The sequence below is a fragment of the Phasianus colchicus genome, chromosome 1 (assembly GCF_987193195.1).
Source record: "Phasianus colchicus chromosome 1, bPhaCol1.hap1.1, whole genome shotgun sequence".
In the NCBI taxonomy this organism is placed as follows: domain Eukaryota; kingdom Metazoa; phylum Chordata; class Aves; order Galliformes; family Phasianidae; genus Phasianus; species Phasianus colchicus.
This window is the reverse complement of record NC_143436.1, coordinates 100,621,991-100,641,621: the sequence shown is the minus strand read 5'-3', so window position 1 is coordinate 100,641,621 and position 19,631 is coordinate 100,621,991. Positions and strand designations below refer to the sequence as shown.

At 35.9% G+C, this 19,631-nt stretch overlaps 1 protein-coding gene across 3 annotated transcripts in view; it reads right to left on the bottom strand.

Annotated features, from left to right (window-relative positions):
- Positions 1-19,631, bottom strand: part of USP25 (ubiquitin specific peptidase 25) — a 92,006-nt gene that overhangs the window by 13,306 nt on the left and 59,069 nt on the right. For 2 of the 3 annotated variants that reach the window (XM_090121311.1, XM_031612635.2), the window contains exons 10-19: positions 19,383-19,531; positions 15,572-15,699; positions 14,679-14,774; positions 14,107-14,268; positions 12,264-12,472; positions 11,487-11,557; positions 7,119-7,347; positions 5,555-5,752; positions 4,790-4,929; positions 1,801-1,914 (exon numbers count right to left, since the gene is read on the bottom strand). In XM_090121311.1, coding sequence (XP_089977437.1) covers positions 1,801-1,914; positions 4,790-4,929; positions 5,555-5,752; positions 7,119-7,347; positions 11,487-11,557; positions 12,264-12,472; positions 14,107-14,268; positions 14,679-14,774; positions 15,572-15,699; positions 19,383-19,531 — 1,496 coding nt within the window. The remainder of the gene's footprint in view (positions 1-1,800; positions 1,915-4,789; positions 4,930-5,554; positions 5,753-7,118; positions 7,348-11,486; positions 11,558-12,263; positions 12,473-14,106; positions 14,269-14,678; positions 14,775-15,571; positions 15,700-19,382; positions 19,532-19,631) is intronic. The other variant, XM_090121313.1, reaches the window with a different exon arrangement.

Genomic DNA, 19,631 nt, shown 5'->3' with positions numbered 1-19,631 from the left:
TTTAAATTCAATATGCTTTTAGTCTCATGCAAGATAAAAAAGCAACTTAATGCATGCATACACTGAAATGGCACGTTTCAATACAAAAACCATTGTGCGTGTTCTGCAAATCAATCACGGCATGTGTATATATTTTTACTGCAAAACATATGTCTTAAAGGAAGCTTAGCAAAAACTGAACAAGTGTGTCAAGTACAATTTGAAAAGTACATGGTCAGAACTTCCAAGAAAAGGAGCATGCACTGTTTCAGCATTAGTATCCATCAGGAATTTCATACTGAATGAGTGCTACCACATGGCCACCAAAGGATTAAAAAAAACTGTTTCAGATAATCATCCAATCACACTTCATATATACTAGACACAAACACAATGAACTACACTTTGTGTATTGCATACGTATTTCAACATCAAAGTAAATGGACTCATTGCTACAATCACAATCGGTTCCAGAAGCATTTCCAGACAAATTTTTTAAATAAAAACCAAAACATTTAACAAACACAAAAACCAAATATAACACACACATCTCACAGCTACTCACATCAGCTAGGCACAAACAATATGATACCTGCAGGATACTCAGACAGACCTTTTCTCTTTGATATCTGTGAGCAAGGAAAAACGCTCCTTCCTTCCCTGCCCACAGTCTAGCTAACACAACTGGCACAGCAACAAAAGCTGGCCTTCAAGACGAGAAGATGAAGAGCCCTAAATCCTCCAGAAGAGTTTCCCCACACATAAGAACAGCATTACAAAAGCAAATATGCTCACAAAAGAAACAGTAAAATTATGCAGAAAGTTAGCACCCTCTGGAAAAAGAGAGGCATGTAGACAAGAGTGCCTCAAAAATGAAAAAAGGCACGTCTTTAAAGGTGGAGACTGCACATTTGTGAGAAGACGAACTCAGTGCGATGATGGCATTTAAATCATTTTATCTCCCCATCCCCAACTCTTAGTTGCAATTGCTGATAATTCTGGGACAGAACTTCCTGAAATATCCTTTTGTGAAGAAAAGCAAAGGCTTCTCACGGCCCACCAATAACACATGCCCAGATAGCCAAGAATATGGGCCACATCACCTCTAACTCCGAACCAAAACAAACACGGAATACGCAGTGTTAAGGCAGAACTGACCCTGGCAATGCTGCTTTCTGTTGTTAAAGTAGGCCAGAAGAAAGTACTGTCTCCTGCAATAATGTGACTCTATCACCTGTTCCTCAAATAGTATCAGGGACGCTTACCACTTTGAGTCTGACTTGCAAAAAAACCAACAACAATTTACTTTTTTAAGGTTGGGAAAAAAGTCACTTCCAGCACTCATATCAATTTCAGGTTATTTAGGTGGATAATTAAATCCACAAAGTCTAAAAAGCTTAACATTGGCAAATAAAAGATTGGACTTGAACATTACCTTTATTAGACTGACAAGAAAGCACAAACATTAACAACACCACTCTCTATCCTGATATTTTTAAAATAATGCAGTAGTCCACAAGCTACCACTAGCATTTCAAGGACTATCTGGCCTTGCACAAACATTCAACTTCCACAGCTAAAAAGACAAATATACCTCCAGTGTACACAGCACCATGCAAAGCGTGCCCAGTTAGAGTAGCTAGTGCTTTCCTTTCATACTTCATTACAAATTAAGACATCGTTACGGTTACAAATCGTTAAGCATATAGTTATGCACAAATTTGTTAGGTGTCATGATGTGCAAACATGCCAAAAATTCTCATCAGGCAGCACAAGAAAGCACCAAGTTGGAGCGGTGCACACAATTGCAATCAAATGTACCTCATCGTCATAACCCCCCTCCTCTGACTCAATCACAAAAGTCCCTACATCAGGAATCGCCACCTCTACAACTCGCTGGTTAGGAGCTGGTTGAGCTGAGGCATTATGAGAGCTCTGCAGAAGAAAATCATGATCAGTATGTGTGTTGGGAGGGGGTATCACACAGCAGAGAAAATCACAGAGAGACACAAACTAACAGGCTGATCAAATAAAATGAAATGCACTTTTGATGTGCATTTCTGACAAAAATGATAAATATCACTTATATTCTCTAGTTACTTACAGTTTACTTTAAGTAGCACATTTTAAAATTAAAATAGAACTATAAAGGAAAAAATGATTTTTTTTTTATTCACTAATTACATCTTCATAGACTAGTATGCCACTACTGCAGCTCTGTAGCAACAGATTCAAAGCATTTTTTAAAAGGATCAGTCTGTGAACCACCATTTCTTTTCATATTGTCATCTCCTCCACCAAAAAGTTACTAAATATAACCGGGGTATCTGAAGAATTCATGCTAAGAAATGGCAAAAAGTCAAAGGCTAACATTTTCTGATGCACTGGAAAAAAATACAAAAAGCCTCTAGCAATTAAGGTATTAGAAAGAATATCTAAAGGTGTGTTACACTCAACACGCCTGTTTTTTAGAGAAATAATAGCACAGAGATCCAAAGGAAGATCATGTTAGTCACTGAAATTCTTATGTTAACATAAGCTTCTAAACAACGGAGATGATTTCAGCTACTGCATTCTATCATTTTATGATCGCCAGTTTACAACACTTGCAGCACTTCGACTCTAGTCTGAGCAATCACGGAGTGCAGAAAGAATTCTGTGCTGCTGTTCTACAGCAATCACAATGGCTTTATTTTCTAAGAAAAATTCCAGGAACACACACAGTATCCATTTACACCCAGCACTGCAGAAATACAAAGGAAGACTGCAGAAAAAGAAATAAATAGAAAGAACAAAGGGCAGAAAAGGGACACAAATGATCATGTGGTGAGTAACCAATAATTCTGTTTGTTGTGTGTTCTGATGTTGTTTTTTCCTTTTTCTAAAATAGACAAACAAAAAGTGGAGGAAAGGGATATGTGACTGCACATCAGAATGAAGATGAAAGTGGAACAATTAAAGAGTATGATGATACTCCAAAGGAAGCATAGTTCTATCTAAGCTAAATTCAGGTAAACAGAGAGTAGCTCTTATCCATTAATAGAGGTGCCTCAGATTACCTAGGAAGTAGCATAAAGACTCTGTAAATAAGAGAGTTTGTGGGATTTTGGCTTGTTTTTGTGTTGTTGGGTTTGTTTTGTTGGTTGTTTTATTGTAGGTGTTTTTTTCTTTTTTTTTAATCTTTTTGCTTTTGAAGAACCATTCCCTTTGTTGCAGAACAAGGCAGTAGAAATCAGAATAACTGGGATAAGTAGACCTCTATCTGCCTCACTCAGCAGACTCCCAGCCACTATCTTGCAAAGATCTAAGGCGATGCTTGTATACAACACCCAGCCTAAACAGAAAAACTCGATCCTGGAATCAGGTTTCTAAGATTCTTCCAAATCCCATCAGAAGGATACCCACAGACCCTAGAAAGAGGATAGCATCAGGCAAGACATTTTATCCCAACCTGAATGGCATGGCTACCCCCTCAGAAATCATTGATATGACCACAGAGGTAAGTATGAGAGGTATTAAAATAAGAGGTAACTCATATTAAGTAGGCTCCCACTTAGCTGGTCTCTGCTCTGAGAACTCAACAAAGCTAAATATGCAGTAGCTTAAATTATTAGTGGTAGAGCACATCTTAATATATGATTAATTTTCCTGCCTGTTTTGATTTTGATGTAGCAGAGAAAGCATGCTCCTTTGCTCTCCTCACACCACGGGAAAAAGGGATAGAATGCATTTCAGGTAGAAAAGTTAACAAGTTGTCACATGATTTTCAATGGCTTTAAAAAGATTTTCCTGCTGGCCTCGAAGCTATCCGGGCCCAGACTGCTTTTGTTTAAAGAGAATTTGTACCAGAATTTAGGAAATATATTTGAAATTTTGAGCATATCTAAACTGTTTGTATCACTACGTATCACTATTTGTTACTAGCCGTGTCCAAAGAAGCCATACTGTATATTTTGCATGTCTCATTCTGTGGCATATGGTTCTAAGTCAGACAAATATATTACTTTAAAATATATTTTTTTCTGTCAAATATATTGGCTATTCATATAGAGAAGCAAGACATACTTGCTGAAAGAAAGAACTTAAATGTTTGTTTCTCTAGCAGTTCATGAAGCAGTTAGTTTCCAATTATTTATTCAGACATGATGTGAAAACAGTATCATCCAACAGTAATTCTTATTAGCATTACAACATATGCATCTGCTTAATCACAAAGCAAATCACAAAGTTAATTTTCATAAACTTGTGAATTTGCACTAAAACTACAGAATACTGCTGAACTAAGAGTTTTATCATATTACAAATTTTTTTGACCATTGTTGAGCTTTCTTCCATAAACATAATATTCAGAAAAAAATTTATTTGAAAGCTATTTTAAATTCCACACCTCTTTCAAGATAACTCACATTCTCAAATTACTCTGGAAAAAAATCAATGTTTAAAACAGTCTCAAGTTGTTTATATGGAATGTCAATGTTAACTCCTCAAAACAAATTGAACCACCTAACATTTTGAAAAGTTGTTTGATGGTGGGGCACAAATATGATTGTCATCAGAGCAATACACAGCACTCTCAGCAAGTACTTCAATCACAGAGAGTACATCTACTTACAGTATTTTTTAGTTCTATGTTCATTGACATAGTACACACTTTCTGGATGGACTTGTAGTGCTTAAGAGGCCCTGAAGAACAAATATATTTTTGCTCATTTTTGTTTTTCCTACCCTCCCCCTCACCTTTGAGCAGCTATTATCCTTTGCACTTGCAAAATAAAAGAAAGAGTTACTTCAGACTTAAAAATATCCTCACCGTATCCATTATAGCTTCTGGACTTCTATCTTCTTGTTCAGCTAAAGCTTTATTGATCGCTTGTACAGAATCTTCTTTTAAGTGCTTTGAAAGATCAGTTCTTGATGGCTGTTCTAAATATTCTGGTTCTCCTGCTTGAACTTAGTGACAGAAATAAGATAATTCCATATGTTAACAGAAGCATGAACTCTAAATTCAGCAGTTTTATTAGGATCATCATCTCATAGATAAGGTAACCCACACAGAAGATGCAGGGTAGGTCACATCATTCACAAATCCAACATTTCGTCAGTCTGTGTCTCATGACATTTTGAACATTTTCATATAAATTGACTCACAATTTTACATTAGGAACAAATACGCCTGTACTGACAAGACATCCATTCAGGCTTGAGTAAGGGGTGTTCAATCATGTTAGGGACAACTGAGAAAATAAATGAGGCTCTACGTAGATTTTAGTAGTACACTAAATGCTCTGCAAACGCTTGACTTCCAGATATATTTTCACTTTGCAAAATAATCACAAAATAAAAAATAAGCACAAAACTGTCAGAGAAAAGGCAAAATAAGATAAAGAAATAGAAGACAAAAAAAAAAAAAAAAAGAAAAACCAGATTAAAATTCAGTTACCTTAGTCAAGTAAATAATTAAAATTCAAGATTACACAAATTAGTACTTCTTCCCTTTTCGAGCAGCTAAACAATTTATATGCAAACCAATGATTTTTCATTCTATTCCTTTTGCAAACAAGTAGAAACAGCTAACCTGGAGCAGGTGAAGGTGCTGGAGCTCTGGGAATCTGAGATAGCAATTTTTCCTGCTGTGCTTTCTGAGCAAGTTCCGCATCCCATTCTTCAAGTTCTTTTTCAAAACGTTTATTGTCTTCCTTAACATAATCCCGTAGATCAGAAGGCAGTGTGTCCATTCCTACAAGTACCTGCCCCGTTTCTTTGTTAAACTCCTCTGTAGTAAAATACAAATTATATTTCAGACAAAAAATAGGGAGAAAAAAATATATATGTTAAATTTTCTCAAGAGAATTACTTAAAGCATGTAATACTACATAGATTCTCCCAAACTGTCTTACTTTTAATTTTTCTTAACATCTATTGGGCACTCTTCTGCTAATTGAGCTTATTGCTACTACTTTTTCAATCTTCGGACAAATTCTTAAGCATCATCAGATCATTACTACTTTGAACAATAAGCCTTCTGGACCTCCAGAGGTCCTTTTCAATCCCTATGATTCTGTGACAGTATATCAGGTACTGAAGGATTAATCAGCTTTAACTGTTCTCCCAACAAATCCTCCTCCAAATTACTACAGAGCTCATAAACCTGATAGCTGCAAGTCTACTATTAACTTGGCAGCATAGAAACATCAAGGTTATTATCAGTTTTCATTTAAAAACTGAATGCACATTCTAGCTTTTAACTCCATGAATAAACTGGAACATAAAGTTTTCAGTCATCTGTTATTGAGAATGAGGAAGTACTGTAACAGGCTACCCAGAGGAATTTTGAATGCCCCATCCCTGGAAGTGTTTAAGTCCAGGTTGGATGGGTCCCTGAGCAATCTGATCTAGTACTTGATCTGGCAGCTGCAATTCTGCCTGTGTCAGGGGGGCTGGAACTTGATGATCCTTGAGGTCCCTTCCAACCCAAGCCACTCGATGATTCATCCTACAGTTCTATGAATCTGGCCATTTTCAGTCAGACCCCTAACAAATGTTAACAGGGCCTATAATTATCATACTAAGGGTCTTTCCACTCCCTCCCAGTATTTTCACAAGAGCCTTATAATCACATATAACTACATAACCTGAAAAAAAAAAAAAATCAAAATCCATACATTTCTTTACTTTGGCAGGTAGATCTAGGGATATATTTCAATTCCCTGCAAAAAATGTCATGTTTCTCCAATAAAGTCTCCAATAAAGTTCATACGAGTCCCAAAGCTTATGAAGAAAAGAAAATTTTAATGTCAAGGGTCACTTCTGCATTTCCTTATTACTATTCTACTCTTCAGGAGATAACACCTCCAAAACACTGAGCATATGACGATCCAAAATCTTCAGAAATTAGCAAACTTAGTTAATTTTGCTCTCTTAATAATACAGAAACACTGCAATTATCTCTATTAATCTGAAAGTTGAAAATAAATTATTTAATCTGTAGAAGCAATTTCACTGACAATTGTGACTATAAATTGAATTTTCAGTAATTTTTAAAGCCATTTTGAAGATCTGGAAATCCACCAGGATAATGCTCTTCTTATAAATGCATTCAGTAATTCTATATCATGCTGTAAACATAAACATAATGTTACCTTCTATCAAGTACTGTTCCTTATCATTGATATACATCAAACAGTATGCACTGGCATTCCTGTAACCACCAAAAGAGTCCCGTTCCAACTCTTCCCAAGTTGACTTTGTCACAGAAATGTCATTGTACTTCATCCATCTGTTCTGATGGTGGTCATAAATATAGGCCCAGTAATGTCCTGCATTGGCTTGACCTTCATGAACCAACACAGCATGCAATCTATAAGGAACCTAAGAAAACAAACAAAATATCATCAAACTCTCCTTGTCAGCATTTTGTTCTGACTATCCACCAATAATAATTGCTACATTAAAAGTAACAAAAATAAAGAGGATCAAAATATGACAGAGAAAAACCAAAAAGCTAAAATCAGCAAACCATTATGCAAAATAACTTTGAATTATTTAAGTTACCATTACGATCTAAAAGAGATCTTACGTACATTAGTAAGCCTGCAGAAGAAATGTCTGCTCTGGTATCTTTACTGCAAGATAACCTCTTTTGTTAATTTTTTTTAAATATTTGTACTGTTTTTGTATCTCCAGAAGAAGACTAAATATATCAGTCTTGGGCATATATAGTTTGTTCCAGTTCTGACCCAATAACATTATACTCAATTTTGTAAGGTATATGTGAATTCAAGGTAATAAACTTCATGCTTTCTATATGCTATAAAGTGATTTTATTTAAAGGAGTAACTGGGAGTTTTAGTACTTCCACTTCCAAAGAGTAAAATTCTTCCAGTGAAAATTACAACTGTTCTAGTATGTCATATGTATCATTACAGCATTGCAAACAGAAGGCTGGAACACATAAAGAGGTCCTCTCATTATCCTCCTGCAGAGAAGGAAGATAATTTTTTGGACCAGTGTAAAAAGTACCACAGATTACACGTGCTCATTGACAGGTAAGAGGAATGAAATACTCAGCTCCTACTTAAGTCACTGGAAATTTGAAGAACAGAGAGTAGAATGAGTGCTTCCTTACTTAGAAACATTTTAAAAGTATCTTAGTGATTGGCCTGTTTTAACCTCCTGAAACAGTACATGCAACATAATAGAAAAAACTAATCTTCCCTCCTATGCTCAGTATGTCTGAATGATAGCAGCTTAGCTAGGATGAAAAACCTGACAACTTTTACTGCAGTAAAAGTCTGTACTGTGATAAAACAGCTACTTAAAAAGCTGTAGTAATTTTTTTTTTTTTTAATTTCATTTAAGCACCAAAGTAATCAGTAACCCATAAATACACATCCAACTATGACTTAAACTCCCTGAAGTTATTTTTAACCTCATTATTCTCTTTCAGACTATATGGAAATGCTGAAGATTTTGCAACCGCCTTTGAACTGTAAAGCTGGCTGACTGCACTGCAGCTGAAGTCAAACAGACTGTCATCCCAGAGACCAAACTGCACTGTAAATCTCTCAAACCCAAGAAGAAATTCAAGCAAGTCCTTAAATGTGAATATGCTGGGGGGGGTGTTAATATATAATCAAAACCACATGAAAGTTTTCTTAAAGATACTGCAAGTCTGTGCACATGCATATAAATATACACAGATCTTGATTAAAAATGGTAAACCAAGTCTCTTGAGACTTCAATGATAAAATTTCCTCATTATAAAACAGAACAGTACAATCCCAGGTGAATTTAAGTCCTTTTACTTTCCTCCAGCTCTGGAGGGCTGACTGGCAGTCATCCACGCTCAGTTTCCAGGCATATGACCCCCAAAAGTCTATGACTGAGGGACAGGCAAGTTTGATACACACAGGCATCTCTTACAATATGCCATATACCAATGACAATTAAAGGCCGAGGGCAACAGACCAAATAAGCAGTCTGCATTAAGCTTCATAGCTTACACTTACTACTTACGAAATAGAAATGGAACTTCAATACCCTCTTCACTTGCAGTTACAGAACAGATATATATCAGAGCAACAAAACAAAACAAAAAGAACATACCCCAAACCAAAATAGCAGCCTGATGGAAAAAATTATGAAAATCAGAATGGCATCCTTGCAATGCTAACAATACGACTGACATGAAGAACACTTCACAGTGTGCATCACTGGCCAGCTTATTATTTTAAGAAGAGTAGGAGGATTAGAAACAATAAATTCTTAGACGAACAACATTTTCAAATGGTACTTCTGACATCTTCGATTGTATGACTTTACCTGATCCAGTTGCCAGTGAACTTGTATGTTACATGTTTGAATGGCAAAACCAGCGTAAGGGGATAAAGCTACCAGTCTCAGCATCTTCAGTGAATAGTCACTATAGCAAACCTCTTCACTATCACAAGCCAACCTGGGTGTATTTTTCCCTTTTTGGTTTCTACATTATCAACTTAGAAAACAGAGGAGAACGTTCCTTCTTTAAGACATGCACAGTAACCTATCAAACAGGTTATTGCTAAAGTCATCTGTGGCATTAGGGCAACAACCACTGATGTCAACTCTGCTCTTTAAATACAACAGAGTTCTTTGAACCGTAAGAGGGAAAACAAGCTATGAAGCTTTCTTTAGTACAAACTGAGACTAGATGTTGCTTCTCCAGCACCAGCTGGCACCTTATTTTCCCCCACAGCACATTCATGGAAGGAAGAAAACAAAAGGGGAATGAAATAAGCAGTTGATAGAGTTTATCCATTCAGGAGGATGAAGCAAATAAGGAATTTATGTCACAAAGGGAATATTTAGCTGTTGAACCTGTCTGAAATCACACACTGGAAGTGAAGGTTACTCTTCTGCAGCTCAACTTGTTCATTTGTATGGGTACTCTGGCACAACAGCAAAGAAGTGAGGGCATATAGCAGTCTCCTTTCCTTTGACTCACTATATATCTGAGCAACAGGATAGCTTAATATTTTTACATTCCCTTGGAGAAGATTTGCAGTATTGATCATCTTTTCCTCTAAATAATACAATTATAGGAGCTTTTAATTTTGAATCATTAAGGTCTGGAAACACAAAACTAGACTTTTTAAGGAAAGTATTTCTATTTGCAAAAAATAATAGAGCATATATGAACTTTTTAAGAAGCTCCTTATTTTCTCCTCATGTTTTCCTTCTATTCTAAGGGAACAGATGTCCAGAGTCCTTTTAAAAAAATGTCCCCTAACAATCACTTAGCAACATACATTGCTGCTTTCAGGTGTGGCACAAGAAACATCCTCTGCAGAACTACATCTTCCTCTATTTCTGGAATTTTCTTTCAAAATAAAATAAAATAGAATAAAATCTACAATTATGTACTAGGAAAAAGTGTTTTACTGAATAATCTAATTTTTCCAGAGTAATGACTGCTTGTTATAGGACAAATACATCCAAATGTGTTTCCTCCTATGAAAACATGAGCCAACAAAGGCTATCTATTTGGGCACGAAAACAACAAATTTCTTCATTTTAGTGTTGGATTACATAGACTGTGCCTTCCTGTCACAAGTATTACTAAAAAATAAAAAGCCTGCCAGTAACAAGATTAAAGAAAGACATCTTACAGAGTCTGCCTGAAAATCTTAGCAGCAGAGTTTAGCTGCCACGTACAAAATGTGTACAAAATGAAAACATACCTCAAGGAAAAATAAGATGAACAGATCTAACTGAAGGACAACAGTTCTTGCTACTAACAGAAAGTAACAGAGGAAGTAAGCTTTGCCCTTAAACGTGTTTAAGAGAGTGAACATGAACATATGAAGACGAGAAATACTACAGGAGCCACAATTCCAGAGTAAGGCATTCTAAAATTGCTATTTTGATTACAAAGCAGAAGAATTGCCCTAAAATTCTCCTTAGATTAACAAAACAGACAAAGGAAAACCAAAACACTAAAAAACAAAAGGAGTGACGTTGGCATTAACTTAATTATTATTTTAACTACATTATTAACTAAAACCAGGAGCTGTAAATTCCCAGATCTCAGTACAGAAGTTGCAATTTGCAATGGCAGTAATCATTGAGTATAAAGCATAAGAAAATAATAGCTTTGTCACCATAAAGAAATTACACTACCTAGCAATCAGGTTGAATTAGGGTTAGAAAATTCTACTGTTGTATGAAAACTAAAGTTCTGCATTCAAGTCAAAAGACCTGATGGAACCTATTTTGGTTTTTCCCCACAAAGTTGCTAAAACTGACATACATCACGTTATATGCACCTCATGTCATGTGTAAAATACCGTAATGTTCTCTTTCATCTGACTGTGCATAATTAGGAAGCTTGCAAAACCCATTATGATTTTCCATGACATTTCTCAAGCCACTGTATATAATAGTTGTATACTTGCTCACTTCTCAAGCATCTAAGAATTTAGTAGAAGTGACAAAAACATCTACTTATCTGATGCAGAAAATATACTTACTTGGATCATTGTTTTGTCAAAGTACATCAATTCAATTGTTCGATGTATTCTAGATATACTTTCTTGTAAATCTAAAAGAAAAATAAGAATAAAAATTCAGTTCTATTAGGCTGCATAACTGTAGGCTACATCTTTATTTTTTCTCATTAAAGGCTCAAACAAGCTACATCTCACATTTTCTGCATCTGCTTAACTACCTATAGGCCAAACACCAAATCTCAAGTGAGAAAGTAGACAGAATGATTTGTGATCCACTGCTGCTCATTTCCTAGAGCTCAACTAACTCCACTTCCACTGGAAAAACTACTTCATTAGTTTTCCCCATGGCATCAAAACGGACCATAAGGTCTACCCATTCCAAAAAGATTTTGCTCGGAAATGAGCTAAATTCTTCCTCACTGAAGGGGCTACTTAAACACCTCTGCAGAACATCAAGTTACAACAGGCCCAGCCCAATATCAATCTTAGCTAGAATGCATTTGCAGACAGTCCTTCAGTGTAGATTCCACTTCCATTTTGCTCTCTCCATTACCACGCACACAGAAACCTTCGACAGAACATTAATGCATACTACACTCAATGCCCAGCATCTTCCGTTTATATACCGCCAGTCTACTGAGATATGTAACTAATTTCCCTTCCTATGTCCTAGAAGCAATTTGAGAAGCATGAAACAAACAACTCATCACACACACAGACATTAAGTCTAGTTCTCTCCCTTCCAAATTCCATAAATCCTTTCCAACTGCAACGACATTCTCCAGGTTGTGGCAATACCTCTAGTGTCGTTTTCTACTTCTGTCCTCCAGCGATGCAGGCAGCCTTCTAAGACAGAAAGCTCTTCTTCAGTGATGTGCCTTGGTGCTGGATGCATTGGCAGATCAGGAGGAATTCGTGATTGTGTGAATGGTTTATGTATTACAGATCTTTGTACAGGTGATGTGCTTGGAACATCTGAAGAAGAAGGCCCCTGCTGCTCTACTGTGCTGCATTCATTCAGAACATAAAATACCAAGACTAAATCAACAAGTATACAAACTAAAAGCCACACTATAAAAATAAGTTTTTCACTCAAATAGAAACATTTTAAAGGTAATTACCAACAGAGCAATCCAGAAAAGGCACTGAAAATATCAATGCAAAGATTACTTTATAATGGCTGAAACTTTGTGGTGTACATGTTAGCACAATGACAACTGTGGTTGCTATTATCAAAGATAAAGGAATTGGATCAGTCAAGCCACAATTTGCTTTACTTGAAATACTATTCAACACTTTCAAATAACGTCACAAAAGTAATCACTGTAGTTTGAAACATTCACTGCTAAACTGCAGACAGCAGAGTTACAGCAACTTGGTCTTTGGCCTATTGATTGTAAAATCCAATATATTTAGTTTTGTGTTTAACAACTTTTTCATGCCTTATACCTAGCAGGCTTTCTTTTCCTTAAGAAAACTGTACAAAAGCAGCAGAACTTTAAAAAAGTGTTACAGATTTTTCTGCTCCCATTAAAAAAGGTGGTGTTTATGCAATCCTAGGCAGAGCATGAATCTGAAGATCTTCCTAGCAATCCACTACTTATTTATGTTGGGTACTGCATCATGAGAAAGCCTGAGGAATCTGGAGTCTTCAGTAGCTGAGAAAGTTGACAGAACATTAGGAAATGTCACCCCATGTAATCTGTTCACATTTCTACAGGCAGACAAAAAAAGTCGAAGTATTTGCATTTTTACATAATAAATTTTCTACACAGGAATTCAAAAAAAGTATAGTACTCTTGATATGGTATGTCATGTAATCATCAGTATCTCTCAAACACTTTTCATATCAATCAACAGTAGTTATACCAGCATTATATCAGTAAGATTTAAAAATATTTTGAAAGCTTTTTAGACTAATTTTCTTCACTTCTCTGAAGTACTAATGTAAACATCTTGACTGAACTAGAACCTAGAACCCTACTTTCAGAATGCAAAATAAAGAGCTCTGTTAGAAATTGTTAGTGTCCACCTATCCTAATTGATATTCTATTAAGTATTACTAACAGTTTCTAGCTTCAACAATGAGAAGAATAACATTAATGGACATTTATCTCCCTAGTACTTTGGCTATTATGAATTTAAAAAACTCAATTCAAAATCTCAGTTAGAAATGTAAGGAGCCAATCAGAAAAGTTTAAGTCTCAGGCAAAACTAAAAGAAAGTCTACACCAGAAACCTGGAAGCTCCGCAGCACATACATACTGCCCAAATTCAAATTCTTAATACATTCCACCTGGGAAACAGTAACCTCATCAGATATTGTGATTGTTTGGAACTCTAGATGTCCTTTCAGATAAGCAAAGGACAACGACCTACTGTTAAAAACTATACACGTACTGATGTTTAGGTCCATCAAGCACTATAGTTCTTGTGTTTTGTTTAAAAGTGGTAGTTTTCCACTAAAGAAGTACTTATTTATTATCCAAGGCATTAGACAGCCCTGGATTTTTAACATTTGGTTTTTGGTAACCCTCAGGTGGACACCTAGTTGAAACAGATTTCTTCCCCTCTCTCTCAGCTGCCGGGTTTGCACTGAGCACATCGCTGCCATCTCACAGTGGAAGCAGGGTGCCCTTACCTGGGTGAGGTCTGGGCAGGCAGCGTCCCACTGGAGGGGGCACTAGCACCCAGGTCATCCACTGGAGACGTGCACACCGGCTTGCTGGAGGCAAACTCCAAGGCGTACTGCAGGACATCTACCAAGGGGAATCGTTTAGGACCAGAACCATAGCTTAAATATCTGTTAACCATAAAATGTATTAATGCCATCACTCACATATACAAAAAAAAAAAAAAAGAAAAAAAAAAAAAAGAAAAAAGAAAAAAAAGGAAAAAAAAAGAAAGAAAGAAAGAAAGAAAGAAAAGTACAACCGAAACCGAAACACACACACACACACACGAAAGAATAAAAATCAAACAAAAAGGATTTTTTTTCTAGTTGACTTCAATTAAATAAAGCACATCTTTCCTAGCAAGTTTCATGCATCACAACTATCGCAATTAAATAGTTTCCAAAGGAAACACTAAAAGAAAAGAGATAAAGCAGTGAAATTTAGAGCAAATGACTACAGTCAAAATTGTAGAGTTATTCTGTTCTACAGAGCCTATAACATTATTTACATTTACATTGTGAACAGTTATCTATAGTACCGTTCTAATCTCTGCTGTAAAACCGTGAGATACTCTTTGAGTCTCTTGATTTCATCCCGTTTAATTCTTGTTAATTCTCTGTTTTTGTGCATATATCTGTAAAACATGAAGGTTACAAAGGTACATCAGCTCATATCATTTCAGCACTGAAAGAGAAGTCTGCAGCCAGCCTCGCCACTTGGTGCTAAAAAATTACTCTCGCTCTCCAGAACTTCTTTTACCTACAACACATTAAACAGTAAAACAGAGCTGAGAAGTAAATAGTAAGCCAATTAAACCTCCCACCATACCTTTTAGTAGAGACTTTATCCCCAGTATCAAGAGCTCTGTTCATATAATGTACGTGTCTTATACATGTATTACAAACATATCAGAAAAGTTCTAAATTAAGTGCTTTTAGTAGCAGCCATGTAGCAATACTCTTGTTTCACTGTTTAGGCTCAAAAATAACATTTAGTAGCTAACTGAAAGCCATGATGATAGTTCACCTCTACATACAGACACCATGCACTGATGCTGCAGATCCTTACATTCTGAGTATCTTCATACCATGCAGTCTATCTGGAACACCATGAAATAGCTGACTTCTCACCCTCTTTCCCGAACTGACCAATAAACACTGCAAGACAGTGACATTTTTCAGAGTATTTTGCCCATATATACAACTATCTAGCAATAAGTTAAAGACTGAAACACAAGAAGGTTTGGCATGATGTAGCATTATGTCTTAAATTGTCATCTAAGTGTATTTTCTGAAACCATCACTAACACCTATGAAATTACAACTTTTTCAGCTAGTACAGAAATTTACTAGATACATTAGCAATTTTACCAAATTCTTGAAATTAAATTTATATTCATACTAAGACTTTGTTGGTAATAATATACTGTACCTGTCCAGATACAAAATTGGAGGAAATTCTAATTTGTTGTGTATTTTCTCTGGTCTCCCCAAAGCCTGATTAAACTCAAATCTTGACAGCTCAAAAGTTAAGACGGGAGGAAGCTCGGTGAACCAGTGCTGAACAAAACAAAGAGACAAAACCCCACAGTGAATGCTTTCAGTAACAGAACTTCAGTAATAATTGTACAATAATTGCATACTGACACAGCTACGGAAGAAATTACTTCTAGAGAGTCCATCAAGCATAACTTTTCCAAAGTTCCCATATTTTCAATTTCACTGAAAGTAGAGACAACACATTACCTATGCACATCAGAGCATTTCAACTCATTTACTGTTTACTGCATTAGATTAGAGCAGACTGGAGGTGTTCTTAATTTTTCACATTCATCTCTTTGCACTAAAAGAAATCTGCATTTGAATGTCCCTACCTTTCCAAGTGTCCTATTCTTCTTCAACTCTCAAAGGCCACTGAAGGACTTGTTTATATTTTATGAAGTGTTCTTCCCTCAAGTTCTTTCAGATTTGAATTTCTGACCTTTTCATTCAACTGATAACACTCAAAGTTTCCAATGACCTCCTTCCTCATAAGGAAAATCAGTAAGTGCTCTGTGCCAAATTAGTTAAGTGCTATTACAGCTGTAAAAGCGATACTTTTTCTTGAAATCTCATTTGTACAAATAACATCTTTTAAAGTTTCTTTTCATTTCCCTAATCACTGCTAACCTGTCCATTAACCAACCCATGTTATTATCATCTCATCCCAGCTTCCTCCAGGTATTCAACACAGGTCTATCCTTAGCCTCTTTTCATATTTTGTTTCTTAGTAAACAAAAATACAAGACAAACTCAGCTCCATTAGAGTTCTTTTTTTTTTCCCCTCCATTCTCCAAAACAAAAGGCTTGGTCTATCCATTTATGGATGTGTAATATGTTTTGTATGCAAGCTTTTGATTGCTGTGGGCATGACTGTCACACAATTTTGCTGTAAGTGGCAATGCATTTGACTTGGGGCTCATTTTAAACTTTCTATCTAGTGAAATGTCTCAAATATTCTTTTCACATAACACCTCCATAACAGGCTTTTCTTTCTTTGCTCATGGTTAAAATTCTAGTCTAGGTTCTCACCATTCCACATCTCAGAGCAATGTTTCCTCTTTGCCCAGCCTTAGCAGTCACACAAACAGCTATCAAGGAAGTTGCTGAATTTTCCTAGTTCATTACCATCACCATCACTCTCTTCCTGCATGCAAAAGGAACTGCTGTGCCTTTTCTTGCCTATGTTAGCCTTTACTATTCCTTAGTTTTAAAGGAGACAATTTCTAACGTAAGCTTTTCAACTCCTTCACACAGCAGTATATTTCAATGCTAAAATTAGCAAAACCAAATCACAATCCTTTCCTAAAGCCCTTCTATTGCAAGGTCCCCAAACCATTTAATGACTAAACTGCTAACATGCTGAACTCATCAACATCAACAATGCAGTTGATAAATTTGATCTAGTTTTCTCAATACTTCGAACCCTATGCACATACACTGACCTCCATCTTCTCCTGAATTTGGATTTAATTCCTTGAGACAGGCAATGCTCTCTTTTCCATGTTTGAATATTAACTCACATGTGGATATCCTCTAGTGCATGGCTGAGCCTTTTACACACTACTTTTATAAAAATAGTGAACTAGCTAAATATTCCATTAAAAGCAGTAGTGGGAAAAAGGATGAATGAATCTTAACATACAGATCAACATCATTACCTTTAAGATTGGTATCTAGTAACTCTTAGGAATGCCACTTGAAGTCTTCCTCAACAGAGATGCACTTTGATAAAATTACAATTAATGCAGCTTCCTTCAGAAATTCCAAATCTTCTACTTTTGAGGCATTAGTGTTTAAGCAAACTAACAGCTGCAGCCACTACAAATACATTATTTAATTCCAGGGAAATATAACCTGTTTAGGTGACCCTATAGTAATAACAATGTTTTCTAGATTAGACTTAATGTTACTTTTCTCATTTTGCCACTGTTGTCAATATGATTACTTCACTTCATTTTCACACGCTAACCTAAACTAATTAAAACACAGCTTCACAGAGCTCAAAGATTAACGCTCTAGAGCAGTATGTGATTCCATTTCCTGTACAAACATTTTTTAACCATTAAAGGTTAAAAAAAAACAACCCAAAACAAAGTCTGACATTTCTAGTCAAGCATTAACAACTGAACTGACATTTTATGCATGAATGCACACAGACTTTAAGTTCAAGACAGCCTACAGTCCATAAGATGGACAATATTGTTCTCACTGTACCTACATACAAGATTTTATCTTGCTTAAGGAAATCAAACTTTGAATTGTGCCAATATATTTAGGTATATTTTTTTTCTTTTTGTTATATTTCCAAAAATCTACTCATTTTTAGAAGTAATTTATATAAAGTAATGGAATTAAAAAAGAAAAAAGAATTTGAAGCACCTTGGGAGAGAAGAATATAGTAAGATGCAACAATACATTTGACAATGTGATAATTGAAAACATACACATTTGCTAACATCTAATTTGGTTGATCAGTGTTTGATAAGCATTAACTTACCAGAAAAAGCAACTGCAAAAGAGGTGCTACAAAACTTCTGTTGTTAACACAAATTTTAAGTGAAACTTCAAATTAGAGTATGATATCAAGGTGTATCATCAGGGTTGGTAATTAAATCCTGCATACTGAGATTATTAAAGGCTGCAGTATTTCATTGTTGCAAAAGATTGGAAAAAAACTACACCTGTTTTTTTTTTTTATTTAAGCAGAAGAAACTTCCGAAGATTTTACATCTTTAAAGTAATTGTGATGAAACGTGAGTGACTGTGTGAAGTACAAGTAGTTCAGCCTTTGCAGGAAATAGGAATTATTTTATTTCCACATCAATAACGGATATGTTATTGAAAGGAGTCCTGCCAGAGAAAAATGCTGGACATACACAAGCATGACAACAAAAAGAAAGGACAAATCAGAATACACTTCTCTGTCCTACAACTACCATCAATCCAAATTCCTCTTTTCCCTAACTTGTTACTACTTCTGTTCAAGAAATTTCATTCATTACCTTGACTCAACATCACAAACTGCCTATCTCACTTCCTAGAGGGGTGCCATCTTATTCTCTCCATCCATGCTTACAGCATGCTCTGATATTTGGGAGGAACAGCACTGGAATGTTTGGAAGGACATACCAGGAGGAACAGCAGCTCTTAAGAGCAAGTGCTGTCTGTCCACTGCAGTTAAAAAAAAAGAGGAGAATTGTGCACTGCAATAGGCAGAGAAAGATACTGGAAAAAAAACAGTAAAATGGGAGAGGGGAAAAAGTACAGCATGCTGAGAAATTACAAGAAAGAGCACAGAGGAATAACAACAACTCTTTGAAGCAATGGTCAAACAGACAGCATGCACATGTTGTTTACAGCATGGCATAGGACAGTAAGTCAGTAAAAGCAGTGATCAACTACCACAGGACGTTATAAACTTGACATCTTTGGAGATCAAATATCAGCAACAGGTGGGAACCAGCCTGTGTCAATCACTTTATGCAGTGCTATCATACAAAAAAAATAATACTCTTGATACTCGAAAGAAAGTACAAGCCCCCAAAATTAACAACCCAATTATGCCTAACATCAGAATGTGCAGGAGAATTAATTGTGGTCATAGAACAAAGATGAACAACAACAACAAAAGAATCCAAGTGAAATACATAGGACACTACAACAACATTCTGAGAGATGTTGCTCAGGGGCATTCAACTCACCTCCTGACCAGACTTAGCAGAGTTTTCTGAATGGAGAGATTCAATTTCCCCTTCAATCATTGCAGCTTCTAGGCACTCATGCAGATCTTTAAAGCCATTAACCTGTAGTGGATACTGGCCAAACATTTCCGTGTTTTCAAATTTTTTACCTTCATAGAAGAAATTAAACAGATAAGGTGTTAAGAATTAACATTTACTTTTAAAATAATAACAATAATAACCAACAAAAATACACACCAAAGCATCTAA